Source organism: Pseudopodoces humilis, chromosome 12, assembly GCF_049639895.1.
Source record: "Pseudopodoces humilis isolate 2021_Gansu_Grassland_sample_001 chromosome 12, ASM4963989v1, whole genome shotgun sequence".
NCBI lineage: Eukaryota > Metazoa > Chordata > Aves > Passeriformes > Paridae > Pseudopodoces > Pseudopodoces humilis.
The window spans coordinates 16023115-16037472 of NC_142211.1; the positions used below are offsets into that span (position 1 = coordinate 16023115).

Here is a 14358-nt window from a genome sequence, read left to right on the forward strand (position 1 = left end):
CCCCACCCAGCCACAAAAGGACCAGCTCTAGGCACCTGAGCTGGCCCCACGCTGCTACCAAGCGCCCCCTATCTCCACTAGGAAATGAGAGCAGTGAATCTTCTTATTCAGATTCTGAGTATGAAGACCACTGGGCTGAGGTGCAGAGGGAAGCCACACGAGCGGGGAACTCAGCTCTGTCCTGGAAAATACTTGCCTTTCCTGTAATAATGAGGAGAGACAGGGCAGGGGCACAGGTTGCTGCATGGGAATCCCTCCACTATAGGGAACTGCAGGAACTTTGTAAAGCTGCCGAGGAACATGGCAGGGGTTCACATTTTTTTAAACACTTGCTAGAAGCCTCCTTCTCTGCCCACGTCATGGTCCCGCATGACATCAAGAATATTATGAACTGCCTTCTCTCCCCAGCAGAGTACATGTTGTGGGAGAGGCAGTGGAAGAAACATTTAAAGCAATTGGCAGATGTTTATGCTAAAGATGCTAACAGACCTAATTTTACTTTAGAGCAATTAGCAGGAGATTTCCAAAAGCCCTGAGATCAGGCCCGGGATCTGCCTGAAGCAGGTTTACAGGATATTGCTAATGCTGCTAAGATATCTCTTTTTACCACCCCTGATGATAAAGTGCCAACGCAGTGCTTCACCAATATTAAGCAAGGGGCAACTGAGTCTTTTATTAAGTATATTGATAAGTTAAAAGTAGCCATTGGAAAGCAGATAGAGAGCCCTCAGGCGCAAAAGGAATTATTAGTAAAAATAGCAATGGCCAATGCTAATCAGGAGCGCAAAGCAATTTTGCGAGCCCTCCCACTGGACCCCGAACCAACCATAGATCAGATGGTTGAAGCCTGCACCAAACACTCCTCTGCCTCAAGTGAGAATACAGTGGCACTTGCAGTGGCTAAAGGAGTGGCAGAGGGGATATCTGGAGCTTATGCTGCAGACCCCAGTACAAGTCATTGTTTTAATTGTGGTGAGCCTGGACATTTTTTCAAGGACTGTCCAGAGAGACATTCCATACAACCGCCAGCCCACCAACGGTTCCCCAGACAGAACTGGCATTCGGGAAACTTCAAGCAGAGTGCAGGACAGCCCCGCGCTTCGACATCAAATCAAATGCCGCACCATTCCACCCCTCCTGCCAAACCCACCATCCTGCCTCCACGGGGACCCCAATATCAAGCCCAGCAGGTGGAGCGCTTCAGATGGGAACCTGGCGTCAACTGATAACTAGACTCTCTTTACATATGAAGGGTGACTGTATTTACAAAGTCCCCACAGGGAAATGTGGACCACCAGGCGGTCCCTCCAACATCTTAATACTTGGGGATCCAACCAACTCTCCAGGACAAATTCATACTGTTCCTGAGGTCCAGACTATATACCCTGGAGATGAAATTTCCATCTCTCTGACCTGCATAGACCCTCCTTATTATTTAAAAGAACAGACTCCCGTGGCACAGGCCTTTTTACTTCCTAGTGACTGCCCAGATCAGGTTCCACTCAACCCCAGCGCTATGTGGACTCAGGTTGTGGGCTCCTGCAAACCCATCGTGGACTGCAGCCTGTTTTGTTATGGGGAAAGAATTCAGCGCCCAGGAATGCTAGGCACTGGAGCAGATGTTACCATCATCGCCCGCTCCGAGTGGCCAGACAATTGGGAATTACAACCTGTGACAAGCATGATTTCAGGAATCGGAGGGATGACAGCTTCCATGAGGAGCAAGCGGAATATTGTCATTGAAGGACCTGAGGGACAAATGGCAACCATCAGGCCATTTGTGGTGAGAGCACCAATCACCCTCTGGGGACGGGATCTCCTGTCCCAATGGGGGGCTTCTCTGCGGATTCCCAGCAGGAATTTTTAGTCGGGGTCACTGAGAAGCGCGCCACGCCTACCATCCCCCAACTCACCTGGAAACAGCACCATCCAGTGTGGGTTGATCAGTGGCCCCTATCTGAGACCAAACTGCGCGCACTGGAAGCCCTCGTGGAAGAGCAGCTTGCCAAGGGCCACATCACTGAGTCCAATAGCCCTTGGAACTCGCCTGTCTTTGTCCTACGCAAAACAGGCAAGGACAGGTGGAGACTCCTTCATGACCTCTGGAAGATCAACGATGTCATTGAGGACATGGGATCCCTCCAGCCTGGCATGCCCTCCCCTTCAATGCTCCCTCGGGATTGGAAGCTGGCTGTCATTGACATAAAGGACTGTTTTTTCAACATACCCCTCCATCCTCGGGACGCTCCCAGATTTGCATTCTCGGTTCCCTCTCCAAACAGACAAGCACCTTTAAAAAGATACCATTGGCTAGTCCTTCCCCAAGGGATGAAAAATTTTCCTACCATCTGCCAATGGTACGTGGCCCACATTCTGTCACCTGTGAGGACCCTGTTCCCAGATGCCATCATCCTCCACTACATGGATGACATCCTGGTTTGTGCTGCTGCTGATGACTATCTGCACCGGACTTTACAAAAAACTATCCAGACAATTGAGGACGCTGGATTTGAGATACGTGAAGACAAAATCCAGCACACCTGCCCTTGGACCTACCTGAGACTCCAGATCCGCGAGTGGACCATCGTGCGCCAGCAGCTGACCATCAAAGACGACCACAAGACCCTGGGGGACTTACATCAGCTCTGCTGGTCCATCAACTGGATACGCCCTCTGCTTGGGGTAACAACAGAAGTCCTTGCGCCCCTCTTCAACCTGCTCCGTGGCAGCGAGGCCCTCGATTCACCGCGCTCCCTCATGCCGGAGGCCCGGGAATCCATCACCAAGGTCCAGGAGGCCCTGTCTTCACGGCAAGCCCACCAGTATGAGCCCGGCCTGCCCTTCCAACTGGTTATCCTGGGTAAGGCCCCGCGCTTACACTCGCTCATTTTTCAATGGGACATGGCATTGAAGTATCCTCTCCTTATCATCGAGTGGATGTTTACACGTAACCAGCCCGCTAAGACCATTGCCACTCCCCAGGAAATCATGGCTGAACTCATTAAAAGAGCTAGAGTCTGTCTCCGCACTCTTGCAGCCTGTGAGTTCACATGCATCTTCCTCCCATTGGCAACTGGAAGTTTGGAGCCTTTGCTCCAAACCAATGAGAGCCTTCAGTTTGCTCTCGATAGCTATTCAGGCAAAATTTCTATACACCCACCTGGCCACAGACTTTTCAAAACCACATTTTATTTGGTCCCCAAATCATTACAGAGCAAAACACCGCTCAAGGTTCTGACGGTTTTCACAGATGGCTCAGGGAAATCCCACAAGTCAGTCATGACTTGGAAGGACCCCAGGACACAGAAATGGGAGTCTGATGTCCAAGTGGTCGAGGGATCACCACAGATTGCTGAATTAGCAGCCGTCGTCAGAGCTTTTGAGAAATTCCAAGAACCTTTCAATCTGGTGACTGATTCGGCTTATGTGGCTGGAATAGCTATGAGAGCAGAACATGCATTTCTAAAAGTAGTCTCTAACCCAAATTTATACAAATTGCTTTCTGAATTAGTATATCTTATCTCCCACAGAAAGCAACCTTACTATGTCATGCATGTGAGGGCACATTCTGACCTCCCAGGTGCCATTGCCGAAGGGAACAGGAGGGCAGACGCCTTAGCCATGCCTGCTGGAGCAGCCAATGTCCCTGACATTTTCGTACAAGCGAAATTGTCCCACCAGTTCTTCCACCAAAACATGCCTGCACTGATGAGAATGTTCAGACTACCCAGAGACCAAGCTAGAGCAATAGTTGCCACCTGTCCCAATTGCCAATCTTTCCAAATACCGGTCGTTAGCTCCGGGGTTAACCCCCGAGGACTTAACAGCTGCCAGATATGGCAAACCAATGTCACTCACATCCCGTCCTTCGGGAGAGTCAAATATGTACATGTCTCCGTAGACACCTTCTCTGGTGCAGTGTTTGCCTCAGCCCATGCAGGAGAAAATGCCAAGCACACCATCCGACATTTTCTCCTTGCTTTTGCTACCCTGGGAGTCCCAGAACAAATTAAAACAGACAATGGACCTGCTTACACCTCTCACAAATTAAGAGACTTTTTCAATGAGTGGGGGGTGAAACACACCATGAGCATTCCTCATTCTCCTACAGGGCAATCAATAGTAGAGAGAACCCACCAAAACCTGAAAAGAATCCTTGATCATCAGTGGGGAGGAACAGAAATCATTCCTCCCATTGAGAGGCTCTGTAAAGCTCTGTATGTCATGAACTTTCTAAATTGCTCGCCTACAGAGCCTGACCCCCCCTGTAATACGGCACTTCTCTAACTCAACTCATGCCAAACTCACAGAGAAGCCGCCGGTGCTGATCAAGGATTCTGAATCACAACGGACATCAAGACCTTTCCCATTGATTACCTGGGGGAGAGGGTATGCATGTGTGTCCACACCATCAAGACCTAAGTGGCTCCCAGGGAAAAATGTAAAACCTTATTTAGGCCCTACAAACCCTGCACCAGATTCAGAACTTTCAAAGTCTCCTGAGACCCACACAGGTCCTGAAGAACAGCAGTCCACTGCAGCCTGGAAGCGGAGACGTCGTCGGAGTCCACTGAACCGACCTGTCACCAGACCAACAACCAGACAAAGGCCAAACCGTCCTGCTACCAGGGCCGCAACGAGACGACTGCCAACGTCATGTCTGACACCATGACAGTACACAAGTCTTCTTAACTCCCTTCCCCTTCTCGCCCTTGTTGCCTAGCCCAAATTACCAGCTTACACCAAAATGCACCTCTGTGCTCCTGCTGGTGTCGGGTCATGTGTCCCCAATACACAGAATAATCTTGCTTATAATTGTTTGGTTTTTTGGGTTTTTTTTAAAGAGGGGGGAGACAGGAGAGGAAAGGGAAAAAGAAAATAGCTCCCCCCCCCCTCCAAAAATCAGAGCTAATCTTTTATGTCCTGTTATAGAAAATGGGGAGCAAAACCATCCTTGAGTTCCTGATGTTCCTGATGATCTGGATGCTCCTGAAAACATCAGCTGTGGAAGCCTGGCTAGTAGCACAGCCCCAGGAGAACGTGTGGATCACCCTCGCAAAGACGCTCAAACAAGAACGCATGTGCTTGTCCATGGGCAGCGCCACCAAACCTCTAGACCTTTTGCTCCTGGCCCATGGACACGGCTGTGAGGAATTTAACGGACTGTGCTGCTTTGACCTCTCCAGCCCCAGTGAAGGCATCCACGCCCGCATCCAGAGACTCCAACATGCGGTCCAGGAACTCCAGACTGAAAAGGAGCCCCAGTGGCTTGAGGACCTTTTTGGGAGTTAAGGGCTCAAAGGATGGGTTGCCTCCCTCCTCAAAAACATTTTTTGGGTTTTCCTAATTGTTATTATCTTCCTAAGTATGTTTTCATGTTTTAGGATGCTATTAGCTAACTCTCTAAGAGATGCCTTTTTAATAAGTAAAGAAGGGGGAGTTGTGGGTGCGGAGGAGCCTGCCGAGCCTGAGATCCTGGCTCTCCCCTAGAGACAAGATACTTCTCTGTAAGAGAGACACAATGTATTGCTCCCAGGGATCTTTGAGTTAGATATGTTAAACTGTTGTGCCCCATTGGTGTTCCCCCCTGCTGTCCCACCCCAATACAGGTATCTCGGGCTTCCCCCGCCCCTCTCCTCTCCTATAAATATCCCGGGTTTTCCTGTTCGGCGGATTAGCTGTTGCTGGCACCTTCGCCAAAGCTCTGCCTGAATAAAGGTTTGTGCTTAGCGGAACGCTGGACCAGCTTTCTCATCCCTGTTTCCCGTGTCGCCTGCCCGCCGCCGCTGAGCTGAGCTGGAATCACTCGACTGCCCAAAGCTGCTCGCACGCGCTTCGGCCCAGCCCTTTTCAGGGCTGCCTCTAGAGAAGTCGCGGTGCTCCGGGATTTCCGTCTCTGCGGCATAAACCCATCATGGGATGCAACCTAACCCATAGATCAGATCATCTCCACGTGGAAAGGTGGATTGACACGTGGGCAGATGTGACTATCATACCTGAAAAGGTGTGGCTTTCATATTGGGACTTGCAACCTGTGGCTGGCAAAATCCAAGGTGTAGGAGGGGTAAAATTGGCAAAGGTTTCTAAAAGCATTGTTCAAATTGAGGGGCCAGACAGAAAACTAGCCAGTGTCCGTCCGTTTGTCACTGACTAGAAGTGTCCCCTGTGGGGGAGAGACACCATGTCCCAGCGGGGAGTCAAACCAATTATCCCTGAGACTCCCCAGGATTTTTAGAAGCGGCCACTGTGGAGCGCCCTACCCAAAAGTTAATGTGGCTGGATGACAGTCCAGTCTGGGTAAATCAGTGGCCACTCAGTAAAGAAAAGCTCAAGGCACTCCAAGAGGTTGTGGATGAACAATTAGCCAAAGGCCACATAGAAGAAACAACTAGCCCTTGGAATTCCCCAGTCTTTGTAATAAAGAAGCCAGGGAAGGATAAGTGGCGTCTCCTTCAGGATCTGAGGGAGATAAACAAAGTAATTGAGGACACGGGGTCACTCCAACCTGGGATGCCCTTCCCAACAATGCTCACACATAATTGGAAATTGGTGGTCCTAGACATCAAATACTGTTTCTTCCAAATTCCCCTACACTCAGCAGATGTACCATGGTTTGCTTTCTTGGTCCCTACGGTCAACCGAGAGGCCCCAATGAAATGGTACCACTGGAGAGTTCTGCCTCAGGGGATGAAATGCAGTCCTTCTATCTGCCAGTGGTATGTAGCCTCATTGCGGTCCCCAGTATGCGCTGAAAAAAGAGAAGCCATCATCTTACGCTACATGGATGATGTGCTAGTGTGCTGCCCCAATGACACTATACTCCAACACACACTTGACCTAGTGGTTAAAGTTTTAACCTCTGCTGGATTCCAACTGCAAGAGGACAAAGTTCAAAGGATTCCACCTTGGAAGTACCTGGGCTTGGAGATTGCTGCGCTGACCGTTGCTCCACAGAAACTGGAAATTGTTAGCAATCCCAAAACCCTAGTGGATCTCCATTTCCTGTGTGGGTCTTTGAACTGGGTCAGACCCTGGATAGGTCTCACTAATGAGGACCTAGATCTCCTGCTCAATTTATTGAAGGGAGAGAGAGAGCTGCTTTCTCCCAGGGAACTGACCTCAGAGGTAAAAACCACAATTGAAAAAGCACAAAGGGCTTTGGTTCAGAGACAGGGTCATTGCTATAAGCCTGAGCTGCCTTTCAAATTCATTGTCCTGGGGAGGCTACCACACTTACATGGGTTGATATTCCAATGGATCGAAGGGCAGAGAGATTCACTCTTAATCATAGAGTGGGTCTTCCTCTCCCACCAATGATCCAAAACCATCACCAAGTCACAAGAGCTGATGGCTCAGCTGATCCAAAAGGCCAGGGTAAGGCTGCAGGAACTGGCTGGTTGTGACTTTGTGTGTATTCACCTCCCGGTCAAACTTTCTGAGGAGGGAAAGCACTCTCCTGAGAAACTGACCAAGGAGATGTTTGAGCACCTGCTGCAGAGCAATGCTAACCTTCAGTTAGCTCGGAACAGCTACAGTGGGCAAATATCAGTCCACGCACCATCACACAAATTGTTTCATGAGGAATTCCACCTCATTCCTTGTAAGAAAAGGAGACATAGGCCACTCAAAGCTCTTACAGTGTTCACTGATGCATCCGGGGTGTCCCACAAGTCGCTGATGACTTGGAGAGATCCTCAGACTCAGCATTGGGAAGCTGATGTTGAGTTTGTGGAGGGGTCACCCCAGGTAGCTGAACTGGCTGTGGCCATAAGAGCCTTTGAGAAGTTTTCGGAGCCAATCAATTTGGTTACCAACTCTGTCTATGTAGCAGGGGTGGTGTCCAGAGCAGAGCAGGCAATTTTCATAGACATCAAGATTGAACATCTCTTTAGGTTGCTCTCAAAACTAATTTATTTAGTTTCAACTAGAGAGCATACTTTCCCCATGTGATGCATGTGAGGTCACATACAGATTTGACAGGCGAAATTGCAGAAGGGAACTGCAAAGCAGACTCCCTAGCTGCCCCAGCTGAAAGAGTATGTCTTCCAGATGTCTTCCAGCAGGCTACGCTGAGCCACCATCAATATCATCAGAATGTGCCAGGACTTATCCATCACTTCCAGGTAACATGGGATCAGGCTAAGGCCATTGTGGCCACTTGTCCCAGTTGCCAGCTCCAAGCCGTGCCATCGCTGGGTGTCGGGCTTAACCCCCGAGGCCTTGGGAGCTGTGAAGTGTGGCAGACAGACATCACACACATTCCCAGTTTTGGTCACCTTAAATATGTACATGTAAGCATTGACACATACTCAGGTGCAGTTTATGCCTCTGCCCATGCCAGAGAAAAGGCTGTGCATGCCAAACGACATTGTGCAGGTGTTTTCAGTGCTGGGGATCCCTAAGGAAATTAAAACTGATAATGGCCCAGCGTATAAATCCAAGGAGTTCCTAGAATTTGTCCAGCAGTGGGGGGTGGAACATAAGACTGGCATCCCCCACTCCCCCACAGGCCAAGCTGTCATTGAGTGTACCCACCAGACGCTCAAACAAGTCCTAGCCAGGCAGGGCAGTGGGGCAGTGTGGATGTCACCACAACAAAAGCTCTGCAAAGCCATGTTTACCATCAATTTCCTGAACAGTTCATTTGAAAACATGAGCTCCCCAGTGGTTCAGCATTTTAACAGCAGTGATCAATTTGTCACAGCATCCACCAGTCTTCATCAGGCACCCAGAAACCTGGCAGACCAAGGGCCCCTATGAACTTGTTACCTAGGGGCATGGCTACATGTGTGTGTCCACCCCTGCAAGCCCGTGTTGGATACCCCAAAAGTGGGTACAGCCTTTTGTTCCCAAAAACCCAGCCCCAGCAGAAGGAGATGGAAGATAAGTGGCAGTTGCTTCCAAAAGAAGATGCTGCTGGAAAGAGGGAGAGGAAACATTCCTGACGTCTGGTTACTCTCCGGCAGACACCTACTGACTGGTAATATGCTTTAAAAATGTTTGTTTTTCCTTTTGGTGAAAACCTACCTCCCACTCAACCTTATGATGAGTCCTATCCTGGTTGTCATCCTGTTCATGTGGACTGGTTCAGTGAATTGGTCAAAGGCTGGGGACTCCCGGGGTGGTGGACTTCAATAGTTAAGCCCTTCTTTTAATTTTATATAATTAAAAAGGGTGAAATGTTGTATTGCATTATGTTATGAGAAATGGTTTATTCCTGTTGTCCCCCCTCTGGATCTGTTGTTGTGTTGGTTCCTTCCCCCTCACTCCTCCCCTTCGGTTTGTCCCCATTGGCTGTAACCTGCCTTCCCCCACCCCCTTTCCTTCTGTTTAAAATCCACCGCCAGCCCTGATTCTTTCCCTTTTCTTCCCTGGATCGTTCGGAATAAACTGAGGGACAGTGTCCCAGAAGAAGAGATCCTCCTTTATCTTTTATCTCTGTCCTCGCCATTTTCCCCCCTGCACCCTGGTTGGACTGCAGCTAGCCGGATGAATTCTTGGGGCTGGGAGCGTGGGAAATTGGGCACTTTCTCCTCACTCTTCCCCTGCTCCAGCATGGGGTCCCACTCATGGGAGACAGTCCTCCACAAACTTCTCCAGCATGGGTCCTTTCCATGGGGTGTAGCTCTTCAAGAATAGGCTGCTCCAGCCTGGGTCCTCCATAGGGTCAAAATCCTGCCAGAAAACCTGCTCCACTGTGAACTCCTCTCCACAGGGCCACAGTTCCTTCCAGGAGCCAGCTCCAGTGTGGGCTTCCCACAGTGTCACAGCCTCCTTAGGGCATCCACCTGCTCTGGCATGGGGTCTTCCACAAGCTGCAGGGTGGATATTTCCTTCACTGTGGCTGCAGGGGGATAACCTGCTTTACCATGGTCTTCACCACAGGCTGCAGCAGAATCTGCTCCAGTCCCTACTGGACCTACTCCCCCTCCTTTACTGACTTTGGTGCCTGCAGTTTTCTCACATCTTCTCAACTCTTTTTTGGCTTCTGTTCCATTTTTTTCCCCTTTCCAAATATGTTATCTCAGAAGTTATCACCATTCCCAATTGACTCAGCTTTGGACAGCAGTGGGCACATCTTGGAACCAGCTGGCATTGGGTCTACGGGATATGAGGTAAGATTCTGGCATCTTCTCACAGAAGCCATGCCCATAGTCCCCCTTCTACCAAAACCTGGCCATGCAAACCTAATACAGATGTTAATCCAGAATCCTCACTGACAAAGCAAGAGCAGTGTCACCAGGGAAAACACAGAGGGGTATATCTTTTTGGAAGGAGACCACCAGCTTTACAGGTATCACTTTTCATCTTCACCTCTGCTCTCATCTCTACAACAGTCTCCATAAGCAGAGTGGTTACTGTAGTGGGGAGACCAGAGAAACAACACACATTAACACAACTGAAGAGATTATTTTATTCAGAAATTTGGTCTAAACAGTTGTTTCTTTGCTGGCAAGATTTCTTGCCCTTTCAAGATTGTCTAGTACCAGACAGATTTGTTTGGATATTAATTGTGAGAAAACTGAAACAAGCAACACAATCGAATGCTCTCAGCAGTGACAGTAAAGCAGTTCAAGTTTTGTTTTCCATCTTTTCTGATTAATCAGGAACCCCATTTCTTCATTTCAAACTGTCATATTTCTCATCTGGGAGGAAAGCTGGACAACTGCTTTACCTGCACTCACAGAGGCAGCAGCTGCTGATCCACCAGCTGCGGAATGTCCTTCTTAGATAAGTTTTAATTTCAGTCCCACTAATAGAAGCTGGTGAAGCTCAGTACTATGGGATACGTGCAAAGCAATCTGTCCTGGTCCTATTTGTCATTCATTTCCACACCTTCTAGATACTTACCAGGTACATATTTTCTCAGCATAATTTTGTTTTAAGTAAAGTTAATTAACGTAGTTGAGAACCTCACAGACAACTCCAGGAGTTAACACTGGACCCAAATTACAAATTTTGGTCATATAAAGTTTTAACATAATAGAGACAAATGTCATCTCCTTCAGGGTCCTGATGAGCTAAAACCTCCTACTGAAAAACAAACTGACAAAATGAGCCAAGTAATTTTTCCCTGCCTAAGTTCTCAATGCTCCCAGCTCCATGCTGTAACACGCATTTGGATCCCTAGGCTTGGTTTTTGCACCACTGCAGCTGTCTGCCTGGAGACCTCTGGTTGTTCTGCCCAACACACAGTGTGCATGTATGCCTACAGGAGCAGGCAGCACATGATCAGGCAGGATCCAGCAAGATGTTCATTTGTTGAAGCCAAAGAGCATGAGAGATGGGAACCATGACACTGGGAGTTATACTGAGGATTTTGTTAGTTTTTCTTCAGCAGAATCAAAATATTTAGTGAATTACTTTAAAGATTCCTCAAGACTGTTGATATTTTAAGTACTTAGAACTATCAAAACCAACCCAAATGCTGATTTCTAGTACTAGATGTTATTATGCAATTCTATAGCAGTGTGAGAAATTGAACTAATGCAGTGAGTATATATCTTTTAAAGAAAGTGCTTGAAAGGAATGTCCTGCATCACACTGAGTATTATTTAAAACAAAAAGAGAACTGATTTCCTATCAGAGCATTGCCTTAAATATCCTACAAACCTGGGGGGTTAAGAATACTAAGCTCCAACTCTTCTTTTAGGTTAAAAAAACAACATAAATTGCAGGTCCAGATAGAATTCACAGCTTACCTGTTTCAAGGGAATTTACAGACCACTCAGCATTGAACACTCATCTCTGGCAGAAGTGTTGGGTGCATGGGTAAAAAACCCAAGAGGAATAGGCTCTCTCTTTATGCATAGCAACAGTTTCTGAAACAGTGTTTTACTAAGTTGCAGACTAACTTTCCCCCCCCAAAAATAAAACTCCATTACACTAAAGGTCAAATTTAACCAGTTAATCTGGACTATGACACAATCAAGTAATTCAATACTAACAGACACCATGAAAGCAGCTTCAAAGAATCAAAGCATCCTAGTTTCAGGACCAACAGTGTTCTTTTGTTCAACTCCAGTGCAAAGGTGAGTGGGAGAAACCACCCCATCTCTACCTATGTACAATTACAGTAGAGGCTGGACAGTCTAAACTCTGTGGCTAAGCTGGAAAAAAGGAAACTTAGGAAAGGACACTTAAAAAATTTAATTTAAGAAAGAAAGTTGGCTCCCAGTGTAAAGAGAAATGCTGGAGTGATGCACATGGGCAGGCTTGCTCTGACACTCTCCCTTATATGCAAAAAGCCAAACACCTTGCTGAGATTAAGTCACCCTGGCCTTGCTCTGTTTCATGATGAGAATCCAGGAATGTGTTTTCAGCTGGCTCGTGCACGGGCCATCAGATCTTCCAAAGCCTTCTGTTGGTCATTGTTATGTAGTAATAAGACCTCTTTAATGTCTTTTAGTTCAAAGCCCATTTCTTTAAATTGACTCATTAGTTGGAGAAGCTCTGTCATCTGAAAGACACAGATAGTCCATTATTTGCAAGAGAAAAGAGGATCAGTGTTCAGTGGAGGTTTAGCACACAGCCAGTCTTCAGCGACTGGACACCCCATAGGGTGGATTACTACACCCCATGTACAGCCCATTCCAATGGTTGGAGAAAGTCTGCTCACACCACAGTAGGCAGAGCTCAGGGTGCAATAGCCCACGGAGCCTCACCTTCAGTCCCCTGTGTTTGCAGGCCTGCATTTACAAAATCCTCTTCAGCGAGGGTACCAAAGCTCGGTCTGTGGGGGTGTCTCTCCCAGTAGGAAATTTATCAGCCTGGCCTAACAGATTCAGATTAATGTCACCCTGCTCCCCCACAACTACCAACTACTGTTGCATCTGATTTTTTTTAAAGTTACATTGACTTTGGGAACAGCACAGTAGCCCTTGATATCAAATGGCTCTTCAGATCTAGGACAAACTTGTGGTATTAGCACAAATCCTATTGGACACACTGTGTACAATACTACTATCATAAACCACAAATCCTCCCCAAACTTAAAAAAAAATAAAGTAAGAAGTGAATGACTGATCAGACTTTTATGAACCCTCTGTGATTTACAGGACCTCTGCTCCACTTTGGGGAGAGGGATAACAAATGATGACAATATCAAACCAAAATCAAATTGGTTGAGATGGACAATCATGAGATTAGCCATTTCCAGTTTTGGGGTTAAGCCAGTAGTAAATTAATTTACTGAACTACATCACTGCTCCCATCTTCACACTGTTGTTCCTCTGTTTGCAAGCTCATCACAAAATCCAAGAAAGGCAAGAAGGCATATATGACATCAGTAGTGGCTGACATAATCTATCTGGATTTATGCAAAACATTTTACACTGTCCCACATGACATCCTTGTCTCTAAACTGGAGAGACATAGATTTAAAGGGTGCACCACACGGTGCATAAGGAATTGGCTGGATGGTCGCACTCAGAGTTGTAGTCAAGGGCTCAATGTCCAAGTGGAAACCAGTGATGAATAGTGTTCCTCAGGAGTTGGTATTGGGACTGGTGCTGTTTAACATCTTTGTTGGTGGCACAGACAGGGGGATTGAGTGCACTCTCAGCAGATGAGACCAATCTGTGTGGTGCAGTTGACACACTGGAGTGGAGGGATGTCATCCAGAGGGACCTTGACAGGTGGGCCTGTGCAAACCTCATGAAGTTCAACAAGTCTAAGTGCAAGGTCCTGCACCTGGGTCAGAGCAAACACTGGGATCAATATAGGCTGGGGGATGAATATATTGAGAGCAGCTTTGCTGAGGACTTGAGGGCGTTAGTATATGAGAAGCTGGACATGACCCAGCAATGTGCACTTGCAGTCCAGAAAGCCAAGTGTATCCTGGGTTGCATCAAAAGCAGTGTGGGCAGCAGGTCAAGGGAGGTGATTCTCTACTCTGCTCTGGTGAGACTCCATCTAGAGTACTGCATCCAGATCTGTGGTCCCAATCACAAGAAAGATGTGGACCTGTTGGAACAAGTCCAGAGGAGGCCATGAAAATAATCAGAGGGCTGGAGCATATCTCCTATGAAGACAGGCTGAGAGAGTTGGGATTGCTCAGCCTTGAGAAGACAAGGCTCTGGGGAGACCTTGTAGCAGCCTTCAAGTACCTAAAGGGGATACAAGAGAGCTGGAGAATGATTATTTACAAGGGCATGGAGTGATAGGACAAGGGGGAATGGCTTTAAGCTGAAAGAGGGTAGGTTTGTGTTAGTGATTAGGAAGAAGTGTTTTACTGTGAAGGTGGTCAGACACTGGAACAGGTTGCCAAGAAAAGTTGGGGCTTTGAGCACCTTCCAGGTATCCCTGCCTATGGGGGAAGGTGGAGGGGTTTGAACTAGATAATCTTTATGGTACCTT

General features: G+C 47.7%; 1 protein-coding gene across 3 annotated transcripts in view; it reads right to left on the reverse strand.

The window, feature by feature from the left end:
* Positions 1-10474: 10474 nt before the first annotated feature.
* The window catches only part of LOC148183429 (ubiquitin-associated protein 1-like), a 99191-nt gene continuing 95307 nt past the window's right edge, over positions 10475-14358 (reverse strand). For all 3 annotated transcript variants that reach the window (XM_088061523.1, XM_088061522.1, XM_088061524.1), the window contains one exon: positions 10475-12460. In XM_088061523.1, the coding sequence (XP_087917649.1) occupies positions 12320-12460 (141 nt within the window). In that variant the 3' untranslated portion in view covers positions 10475-12319. The remainder of the gene's footprint in view (positions 12461-14358) is intronic.